This window comes from Sinohyriopsis cumingii, chromosome 18 (assembly GCF_028554795.1).
Source record: "Sinohyriopsis cumingii isolate HCF-2022 chromosome 18, ASM2855479v2, whole genome shotgun sequence".
NCBI classification, from domain to species: Eukaryota; Metazoa; Mollusca; class Bivalvia; order Unionida; family Unionidae; genus Sinohyriopsis; species Sinohyriopsis cumingii.
In genome coordinates, this window is record NC_142978.1 from 30087790 (window position 1) to 30100300 (window position 12511).

The window sequence follows — 12511 nt, forward strand, 5'->3', positions numbered from 1 at the left end:
CACTTTCCAAAACAATCGCAATTCTTCCTTACCATAACAAAAACCTTCCACAAATATGGGGAAGGTGAATTGCTACCTTTTGCCTAGATGCAGCATCCCCAGTCCAAGCAAAATATTCCCTCTTCCAATTAGTAATCTGACTGTTATAAACGAATAGAAAACTATTGCAGCCTCGTGCATTTGTCATAACCAACATATGGAATATCTTCCTCGTTTGCCCCAGACTGAGACTATATGTCATCAGAGCAGTATGGAAGAAAGGAATCTTTGCAACAGTAAAGTACAACTCACATGATTTTTCAAAATCCCACACAACACAGTGGGGGACTTGATCCCCTCTATGTTCACACCAAACGTGGAGGGATAAATACCTAGAAAACATCTCCAAGCCTCAGCAAGAAAGTAACGACTGAAAAAATTTGAGGGTTTTTTCCTCTCTTATCTCACTCATACTCTCCCATTTGCTATGGGGATCTAGTCACCCCATTTTTGCAACTCTACTGTGCAGGGGATGATTTACATTACTGATTGTCTTTTGAACAGCCAATGAATGAAGACAATGACCACCCATCGAAAAACAAAGATGTCATGGGTGATTTACAACCAGATACCATTTGATAACATTATTTAGATCATATATTTGGATTTAAATAATGATTTCAAAAGTCTTGTACTTGTATAGTTAGAAAAGGTTGATCAACATCTTATGCAATAATTTTACTTGTAATTTATTTAAAGAAATCTAAACAAACTTACTAACTTGAGAGGCACACCTTGCTGAGCCTCTTGTGAACAACATAAATTTATCCAAAGGAAAAGTAATATACTGATACATTAAAACTTGTAATGAGACTGCCCCTTTTGCCAACAAAAATGGTTTATCAAGACTGGTGGTCTCTCATAACAGGCTGGTACAATAAGATCAGTTTCCATGGTCCAGTTACAGAACAATTTAAAGAATTATGACCACAATCACTGGACGTATATTCTACTCTTTATCATTAGTTCTTGGTAAAATATTGTATGCATCAGTCATTAAACATGAAATCTCATTTACATCTGTCAATCACATGTACAAGCATTAGCATATGACTGTTTAACTGATGTTTAAACCACTATTTTACAAGTGGTCTGCTCTTTATCGCTTCTTTCAGTTGCAATAATTTTCTCCAGCATTAAAATTTCTCTCTTTTTAATTAGAGGTTCTTCCACTGTTATTAAGGTACTAGGTGTTAAAATCTATACATGTGCATTGCATATCTAACAATTACTTAAAGAAACAATTATCTCATCCACAAAAGATTCATTTAATACTCACAGACTAAAGTCAAAGACTGAATGCAAAGATGACATAAAGGGATTAACTCTATAAACTAACAGTTGAACCTGATCACACCAACCTGACAGCCTGGTGATTGGGATGTAATCAGAGTAAAATCTGGGAAAAACAACAAACATGTTAAGTCTTAAAATGATCAAATGAATCCCACAAATGATTCTCACTTGCTGGTTTAATAGAAAAAGACCTTATTTACCCCCAGGCAAACAATATATGCAACCACTACCTTATTTTCTGCACTACAATGGCAATTCACAATGTACAATTAGCCTGGTTTATGGACTGTATCCTCTGTCACAATATACAAACCGACAGCCAGAATCCTTTTTATGCTGTTCTTTTTTTTGATGAAAATAATTTTTACTACTCAAACGGTTGTTGTTACAAATGATTATATAAAGGTCAGTTTTGTCCGACTCTGTTCTCACAATATGGTCGTTGAAAGAGCTGAATACTGGGCCCGACTCCTACATATGGGCTACAAAAAGGGTGGGAACCAGGCTAAGTGCTGGAATGATCTACATGTACTTTAGTCTGGTTTACATTAGAAAATAGAGAATATCATAAACATACCTACAAAATTTCAGATATTGATAGCCAGCCTATTTTTTTAGAACGGTATATGCATTCATTGTTACAGGTATTAAATAAAGGTCAGTGGAGTTTATCCTTATTATTGCAATGCAGTCAATCATACCAGTGTCGAAATGCATATTGTGCCAAGACATCATGGTCAGAGGTACCTTTCAGCTGGTGGTCACTCATGACAGAGCTTTTATATAACAAAACTGATCAGTCAATTATAATCGTGGTCAGAAATGACAGGTGGTTGCTCATACGAGAGGTCCCTCATAATAGGTTTCACTGTATAGGCACTTGAAGTCTAAATTGACAACCAATACTGTTTTTAAAAAGCAAACAAACAAAACCCCAAGAAAACAATGAATTTAGATGAGATCTTAACCACATGCTTAGTCCTTAAGAAGTAATGACAGAGTTATGAAGCTGAATATACCCAACTTTGAACTAGATTAATTAAAACCCCAGCAAGGTGAAAAGGTTTCTTTAGATCTCTCAAATTTATGTTATCTTTGTTGATTTTTTTCTCTTCAATTTTAAGTGGTGGCAACAATCTCTTCCACCTTAAGCAGTAGTCAAATCAACATGGTACATTGTTCAATTAATGTAACTGCTGCCTCATCAACTTTTTCCAAGCATGGCCAAAATGCTGAATATTCCATTTAAAGTTCTGTACTGTCTGAACCTTTCAAGGGCTGACTGTCCGTTTTGCCTTCAAAGTACTTTTGTTTCTTGGATGACATTGCTATGTAATTCTATAACATAAAAGTAAAAAGCTTGATTATGCATACGTTTGGCAGGAAAAACATGGGCAGATCAAAGCATCATAAGACTCCTATAAAGTTAGCCTGATTCCCTAACCAGTTTCAATTAATCTAATGTGAAAACCCTCACCGATGGAAAGAATCTGGGAGATTCTGCCCAAGGAAACATTAACTGGCCTGACTGGTGAGGAAATTCATCCCTATGTAGATAAGTCCTGAGAATGGTTAAGATCCAACTTAAAATGGTTGGGGATTAGACCGAGACAAGCCACAGTCAGCCAACTATGGGAAAGGTCCTTCAGAAAGTATGTCAATTGATATTGTGCCTTCAAACTGTCATTTAAAGGCTGGAGGATGGGGATCCCTAAAATCCTAAAGTGAGCTGCTATTACCCACTTCGCATTATTAAATGCCCTGTGGCAAAGCAAAGCCCAAATGAAAGACCCAGAAATTCAAACAACTCCTGGCCTGGACAAATTAAAAGCTATCTCATGTTGACCAGGAAGATGGGGTCATGAAGGTACACACTGTAAAGATCTCATCCAACTGCCAAGTCATTGAGCCTTATGGCATTTATGACCAAGGTGGTAATCTCCATTTTTAAATGGTCTTCCAGAAGAAATTTGGCTAAAGAAGAAAGAGCGATGATGCATCAAAAGTTTCCATTCTTTCTCAACATCAAAAGATACAAAAACAGAAATGTGTACTTCGATACTTTTCCACCCTTTGTACAATGCTTCCCCCACAGAAGGATATATACCTCTTCCCTCAGTTGCGATCACTTTTTGGCCAGTTTAGAGAGCTGAGAGTTGTAGCCAGGGAATAGTATTTTGGTATATCAAGTCTGGCGATTTTCCACAGAGGATGTTAGACTTCCAAAGAGCATCCCAACATCAAGCTACGCAGCCCTCAACAGGTTTCTTCTGTAATCTAGGAAGAACAAAATGTGGCATATCTCTACAAAGGTGGATAAACTTTGCAGAAAGCACCCTGGACTTTGAATGCCTGCCTACTTTATCCACATACTCCAACAAGCACTGTAAGGTGGCTTGAGATAATGATTCTGGCTTCAGCAAACTGAAGGAGAGATCGGCATACAAGGCTTTTGTTACCAGCATCTAAAGACTTTATTTATACAGCCTCTTAAGATTCTACCTGGAGATGAGACCAAAGCATAAAAGAGGGGATTTACCACCCCTTCTGATGTCTGCCAAACTCCTAACTGTGAGAAAACTTCTGAGTAACCTCTGAACCATCAATGCATTTGGGAGCAGCAAAAGGTATGAACAAGAATGGGCTTGAGAAAGACTCTCCACACTGAAAAGACTCCTAATGACCTCATTTCCCAAAGGCTTCAGACACTGATCTGGGTGAAAGTAAAAGTAAACTTAATTTACCATTGATTAAAAACTCTATACTTCTTCCTCCTCCATCATCTGCTCAAGAAAATGGGATGATGAATGGAACCCTAATGGACCCCACTACAACCAGTTCTTCTGTAAACTCATCTGAGTCAGCCAGAGAACCAAAATGGCATCACCATCCATGCCTCATTCTCAGCAAGCAAATGGACTAACACTTCAATTAGTCTTTCTTGCAAAATGGGATGAACATATCCTCAATGATCTAGGAGGAGATTTGTGACTGGCCTCCTTATGGCCTGACCCATATAGGCAGCCATGAAATGCTCAAGTTGGTTTAAGTTGGAGTGGTTTTCTTAAATGAAATTAAGAAAAAATGCTAATGTTGACAATAGTGTTTAGATAGTTTGATTTCATTAACGAAACGTTACCTATCCTTTAACCAACTTTGGCAATGCTTGGCTCTCATCATATTTCAACCAACTCCAATGTATGTCAATTGAACTTGAAAACATATCCACCTTCTTTCATCAGAAATTAATTCCATTAGGAAAAAGACATCAGAGTAAGTATAGTCCAATTCAAGCAAGTTGACTTTAATTTGTGGAAAGGTGTCAATTTTGGCAGTCAGATATAAATATAAGGATAGACATATAATATTGTAGGAGTAGACAAACAGGTGCAGTTATCATCCCAAGCGGTCTTCTTGTGCCTGCCTTTACAATCAGATCACCACACAGAATATGCTTGGTGAAAAAGTCACCTAAAGACAAACATAAATGTGAATTTTGTTCAGAGTTCTGTCAAACTTTTATTAGCATAAGAGTCCAAGGAAAGTAAGAGGCTCCATATGTAAGATAGGTATTAGACTGGATCATATTCTTTTCATTTTCTCACCCTTCTGCAGGATGGAATATATGTTCTGATGTAATTGGTGACTTAGCATCTTGGAATAGAGCAGCAATGCAATAAGAACACATAATCTCTTCCTGCTATTAAACTGAAAATTTTGGGCAGAAACAAAATTTCTTCTCTCAGTCAGTAACCTTGAAATGCAACCTTCCAACCCCAAAATTGACAGTCTTCATCAATCAATGTGTGATGCAGAGATATTGTTACTGAAGAGAATACATATGTCTTCCATCAATCACAGTAACCTCGACCTTAAACCATCTGAAACCAAAATTAATAAGGTTCTTTCTTGCCAGAATTGCAAATCTTCAACAAACTTTGGTGAAGGCACCAGGACAGAAAGTTAAATGTTGGTGCAGAAATAATTTTTCTTCTTTCAGTTACTAACCGTCACCAATGAACACAAAATCATATGCTTCCTCCTTCAATCAACAAACTTTGATATCAGCAGATTCTGGTAAGCTCGAGTTGTTATGCAAAAGTAAAATCAGGAACACATAGACATGCAAATGAACAACATCACAACATAATATTGTATGGCAGGCATATCAAGAAGAATTTTAAGCTGACCTTGATGAAGAGTGAAGTCATCCTCTCTGAAGTGTTGTAGTACCTGGAAATACTATGGATCATCTTGATGGCATTGATAAGTCCTGGAAGACAGTCTGTCATTGAAACCTAATAAACAAAGAACACAGTGGCATAAATGACATTACATAGGCATAAAGTTATGGTCACATTAAAATTTTACACTGCTAAATTAGCAGTCTTTTGAATCATCTTGATACATTGAAAAAGTAAATGTCAAAGAAACCAGTAGTTAAACTTCCAAATTAGATTACATTTGTAGAACACAATATACCCTGATTGCTGCACAAAATGCATATTTCCAAAAAGTTCCAGAATTTTGCGAAATGCAAATTTATTTTTTGGCATGACAGTCAAGTTAAGCCATTGACAATGGTGTCATTAGGTGCCAGGGTCCATGGATTTACCCTGGAAACTTTGCTGAGTATATTCAGCAAATCAATGAAAGCTTTTGATTTACAAACATATTTTTTTTAAACCTCCTATTTTTGGAGAAAAACCCTTGCGCTTGTTAAAATAATGAACACGCTGCATCTACAAAGCACATACAAATATGCCCATCAAATTTCACTTGTCTATGTCAGATGAGCTTTTTTACAATTTTGCTAACAATAATTTCACCCAAAAAGTAGAAGTATAAAAAAATAATCAAACAGTACTTGATTTAGTAATTACAGTACACAAAATGCATTTTAGCGACTGCCCACTCAAAGTGATGGACACAGAAGGAGGGGTTAGGATTAAGTTCCCACTGTAAGTAGAGAAATGCTACTCAGTTTGTACATGGATTTTTCCCCAGTCTAGTGAAAATCCACTCAAACTAGTGGAAGTCCATCACAGATTTTGCTGCAGCCATAGTAGGTTTTATGCCACCCATTGTTGATTCTATTCAATTCACTCTGCAAATTGATACATTAAACTGTGGGCTAGTCAGAAAAATCTATGGACATTTGAAGAAATAAACTGTTTAGCTTCAATGTACATACTAGTTTGTTATTTACATATATCCATGTCTTTTAGCATAAACAGAAACTGAAATTTACATACTGTTCTGCAGTCAGAAAAGTGCTATGTGTAGTGGTTATTAACTCAATAACCCCTGGAGGTTTTTGTCGTTTTCGCTTGAAATGAAAGTAGGAAACACATTTTGTGGGCTATTTCTGAATACATCCTAATACATCGAATTTCAAGTGATTTTCCATTAACCTAATTCCTAGCTGTGTTGGAAAGATTGTTTTTCATTGTCTATTCCGCTAACGCATGAGTGGAATAGTAAAAGTTTGAATTTTTTGTTGTAAATATTTTGTTGTTGCTTAACAGACCTGTCATTTTTGTATGGAGACCACTCTTTATTCCAAATGTGAATCTTATCCACTTTTTGCAAAGGTTCATCTGTCTGTATGCAGTTCAGACTGGTCTGCCTTAGATCTGAGACCAAAAAGTATAAAATCCTGACACAAAATCGAATTCAAACCACAGGCAAATTTTGGATGGAAAAATATCTCGTCCTAAAAATTAGGTTTTTCCCTCTGTATTTTGTTGTGCAACTAGAACTTCTAGATTACTTGGTATAATTGTAGAGCTACATCTGTCTACCTTTCTATAATACCACCCACTTTAGTTTATCATACATAACCTTGACGCTACAGAGCTTGGCAGTAGGCTTCTACCTCCTGCCACTTAAACGTGATCCCAGGGGTTAAAGAGTTAATTAATCTGTCATAGTTTTGCTTTTATTTCCATACTATTTCCAAGACCCACTTTAATGACTTTTTTTTAAACCAGTAAAACAATTAAAACCCAAAAAGATATAACAAACAAATACTGTATGTTTTATATTGCACATGTATGATCAAGAACTGAGCATTATGGCATGCAGGTCACAATTCTTTCCAAAGATTATTCTACAGGACTTGCATCATAAATTAAAATTAATGATACAATGGCTATGGTATGAAATTGGTTTCATCTGCATTTTTACCCTTAAACTTGACAGTAACATTGTTTATGAGCACAGCAATTTATTATATGCATAGAGCTGTGTAAACTGTATTGATTGTTGCATTCTGTAAGTGACTATTCATGTCATGAACAAAGTGATTTCAATAAAAAAGTTACTTTCTGTCCTGACATTTTTAATAAATCTTCATGCATTTAAAGGCACTTGCTGAGGAGTGGCATTCTTACTTTGAAGTCAGCAACTACATATGTTACTGCAGCTTCCTGCCTATGGTCAACAACAGTCACTCAGGGCAGTTTCTTCATGTACCTAACATTGTTTAATTTGATGTTTCAAAATATACATCAATTTCTGAATGAAAATATATTTTAAAAAAACACACACCTTAAAACAAAAACATCATAATTTGTGAAAAATAAATTTGAACTGCAAAACACATATGATATTGAGTTCTCATTTTATCTTGTAAAACTGGTCACTTGTGTTTTATATATTTAAAAAAATTCTTTCCCAATTAGAGATCTGCTATTTAACTTAAATTCAGAAAAAAAAAGTGTACTGAACTTTGTTCTTTATTTCTGAAACTCAGAACTAGGGTATTTGTTTCAAGCTATATCCCATATTCTCCATCTCTCAGCTTACAACCCCACCACTCCATAGCATAAACAGCAAACAGAGTATCAGTCTTAAATGACTATTAGTCAATGTCACACTTTTATATTTTTTAAAAACACTGTTGAATGAAAATGTTTCTTGACACAAATTCAAGTGCTTTAAAACGAAGAAGAGATTAGTTTGTGATAATTTTAAATGCGCCCAATTCATCTCAATGGCACTGAAGGTTGCTCTTTATCGGTGGCTGTTCATGACATAAACAAAGTGATTTTTATGAAACAAATTTATTTCTTTTATCTCTTTTTTCCGTGAATCTTTCATCAAGCAACAGCTGAGAAGTGATTTTTTCTTGATATTGGCTGCTCCACTAGTTCACAAAGGTCAGTCAGAAAGATGCTGTTCTTCAATGGTATTTTTAGCATCAATATTTCTAAAGAAACATTAACATTTTAATGAGAATGTTTTTTTCTTGTTTGCGGGAAAAAACATATTTGACTCATAATATGGACTGAGTAATGCAATGTGGTTAACCCTTTACCTCATGCAAGTGCCTCTGGATGCCTCTACTCCATTTGCATTGAGGCACCTTTGGACACCTCTACTCCATTCACATGGAAGTGCCTTTTGATGCCTCTACTCCATTCGCATGGAAGTGCCTTTTGATACCTGCTGTAAACATCAGCCATTTTTAGCAGATTTTCGTAGTGTCACCTTCTGGAAAAACCCCTATTTGATACCTCATTCGTTACTGCGAATGACCATTACATCAGATCACATGGTCGCTGTTTATGCTCTGGTCGAAATCTGCTATTTAAAGTAACTGGATCATATTCTCCACTCTCCAAAATGGAGGTCAGGATTTTGTTCAGTACTTTTTACGATTAGAAACACAACTATGAAAGCTTCAATAACTTAGATAAAGGCTCTGATATTGATGTAGGTAGCAATTAGTTTTTATAAATTATCAAATTCTGATGACTTAGTGATGTAGACGCAAAGAATTTGTAAATTTCGAGTATGAGAAATGGCAGCTATAGTTGGTCACGCAGCTTCACTGACTTGACAGTGAATTCTCTCAAGATTTTAAAGCACATAAAAAATTCTTGCATGAAAAATAATTACACAGCTATAACGATCTGAATTTACTCTTAAATTTTTCCACACATAATAGATATGTGCCAAAAATGTAAAATGATTCAAATTGCTGTTAAACGTAACATACACTACACTGCTTAACAATTAACATTCAGGCCTTGGTGTTTGGTGTCAGATAGGTATCAGGTGTTCTATTTACAGCGCACTGCACTGGGTAACTTTGCTACATGTGTATTGATGGACTAAAAAGCCATACACTCTATGAGGTAAAGGGTTAAATTGTCATATTTTTATGTAAAACTGGTTTCTAGAGATACACAACACAAACCATTTTTTTTTAAATTCTCCCCTTTAGTCATTCAACAGGATATGCTTACAAAAACTGAATTACACTACAGGCTACCTTTCTTTTTAAAAAGTGCTTCTTTTTGTAATAAAATGTGTTTATTACAAGCAAAAGAGAGACTGATAATTAAAGAGCATGCATCTTGAAATGTGTTACAAATATCGTCATTTTGGATTTTGTCTACTGACAAAATGTTGAAGTAAACTGTTAATTCCACTAAGTAAACAGGTAAATTGCTGCACAGAAGTATGAACAAGAAGAAATTTCACATAAAACTAAAACCAAACTTAAGTACAAAATGAGACGCTACTTTTATTGTACATCAAATACAATCATATCTACTGCAGATACCTAGTTTACAACCAAGTTTTCATAAAAGAAGGCAGTTTGAGTGAACTGCAAAAGATGATGGATGTACAGGAGAATTAACTGCTACTACATCCCATTCGCACATAATTACTGGCCCTACCCTTTTTTTATATGTGTACATGTACATCTTCTGGCAAACACCCTTCAATTATTACTGCTTGTAATTGTACTAGTCCAAAATTTGTTCATGAGACTTTGAGCTTAATTTTGCTTTCCTAAAGATTCAGTGCTGTTTAGGTGGTTATGGGCTTAATTTCAGTAATTTTACATTGTTGGCCCAATTGCCAACCCTGCATAAAACCGCATCCAGATCCATGGCAACAGAGTATTATTTGTACTTAAGTCAATTTCTTTAAAATGACAACTGGGCCAAATTTAATACATTAGTGACTGATAAACAATATTCAGTTGACAATGTGGTAGTTTGCAGCATTTGTTATGTGAACCAAACAAATTTAATGAACCAAATAAATTTTATCTGCATTGCTGGTTATAGAAAGCAGCATCGCATGCTTCATCAAGTCAGAATAAAAACATGAGGTCTATGGTGAAAGTCAACACATCTCTAGATCCTGAGAAAATGTGTTGTGTGGACATCTACATTTGGGTCACAGGTACTAAACTGGCTGGAATAGCAGACGTTGTATACTGGATAGTGCTGTTGTATATTTCATGATGCAGGAACATGTTAAGCAAACAATTTAAAAGTGACTCAGGGAATACAAAACTAAATCTCTGCATTTCTCACATTTGGAATATTTAGTGCCCTATCCTTATTTTTGTATTATTATGCCTGCACAGACTCAAAACATTTTTGGAAATTTTTTGAATCTATTATGATTTTTTCAACTGCACATCCTAGATGTAGCCCTGAATATATACCCACACAAATGCATCAATAAAGTATGATAAAAGTAATCATTATTTGTAATATAAGTTCAGGTAATACTCCAAATATAAACAAAGAAATCCTGTAAATCACCTCATCCTACCACTGCCTGCAAACCAGGGTTAAAATAATTGGGTATGGCTACAAAGTCCAAACATAAAAACATTACAATGCTTAGCAACTTTTTTCCACTAACAAAAGCAAACACTCGGACATTAATAAAACAAAATTGTCACTGCAATATTTCTTCTGCAATGCTACAAGTTTAACTATGATGATGACAATTACAACAAAGCAATTTTCTGCTTTTCAAAGAAATTAAGAAAACATGACATTGCCAATATGCAAAACCAGTAAACACATTCCTGGAGGGGGTAGGCAGTGACGAGAAGAAACGGGCATTTAAATTAAGGAGGAGACTAACACCGACAAGTTAGTAATGGTGGAAATATAACATCAAAATAACTTTATTACTGTATTTCTCATATAATGTGTCCATAAATTGGTTGTTTTTTTTCTCAGCTCATTTACTGGACATCATTGGGTTCCCCCTACACCTGCATCAAACAATCAACCCATCCCACCTGCCCAACCCACCCCCCAAAATGGATGGGAATGAGTGAAATACAAACTTTCATGAAGTGACAAAAATACCTTCTTTTGTTTTTTAGTCAGAGAAACCAGGATGAAACCAGGATGAAAACTAGTTCTTGTTCCAACTAATGCCAGATTAAGGCTGTTCATATACAACAACAGTCTGGCTGAGCAGTAAGATGAGGCCTTGTTACTTGAGTGAAAATGGTTTAACAATAGCTCAGACAGCATTGCAATATTTACTGGACTTGCCATAACAAATCAAATTTCAATGATATGTGTATTTTGTGTCAAGTTTCAATGACACTTGTTGGGAAGTACATAAATCTCTGTATCAAAATGTTTGGTCAAGCTTAAAATTGTGATGTTAAACAAAATCCTTTCCACCTTCTTCAACATTTCAAAATCGAGTGCAAGGCCTGCAGTTACAACAGTATTGTGGATTCTCAATAAATCTGTACCACTTCATGCAGGTTTTCAACATATAACATGTCATAAAGTTATTTCGGAAATTAAAAGACTGCCTGCTCAGTATCACTTTGGAAATAATAAAAATCCTCCCCTCGTATTCATTTGTATCTGAAAGAGAAACAACTTCCATTTTCAAAGGTGTTCAAACTTGTACACAAAGTCTGACCATTTCACAAGGGTAGAAAAATCCACTGCCCAAGAGCCCAGGACAATAAAACTGCTGGGCAACCATTTTTCCCCAGTATAAAATCCATTATTCAACTGAGAAATATTATTAAAAAATGATCACATCAAAAAAGTATAATGGGATTGCACACAGATTCCAATGACAAATATTTGACCATGACATTGTTTCTCTAGGTACCCACAGCAGTGTGCCCAAATTATCTAAATATAGTTCCCAGTTGGGTCTTGAATGATTCCTGTCACTAAGAAGCCAGTCAGCTACTCACTATCTGATTAAGTAATCACAATGCATTCTACCATCCCCATCAGCAAGAATCTCTTGAATGACTGTCTTTTGTCAACATGCCATCATATGATAGCAGTTGCTTTCACCTTTGGCTTTGTATTGTTTTCTTATTGCTTGGTTGAAGAAATGGGTCCACACAGAAGAGCATGTGCCAGTT

General features: G+C 35.5%; 1 protein-coding gene across 1 annotated transcript in view; it reads right to left on the reverse strand.

Moving 5' to 3' along the window:
* Positions 1 to 12511, reverse strand: part of LOC149776300 (dynein axonemal heavy chain 8-like) — a 565538-nt gene that overhangs the window by 486418 nt on the left and 66609 nt on the right. The window contains exon 10 of the mRNA XM_089942774.1: positions 5526 to 5633. Coding sequence (XP_089798900.1) covers positions 5526 to 5633 — 108 coding nt within the window. The remainder of the gene's footprint in view (positions 1 to 5525; positions 5634 to 12511) is intronic.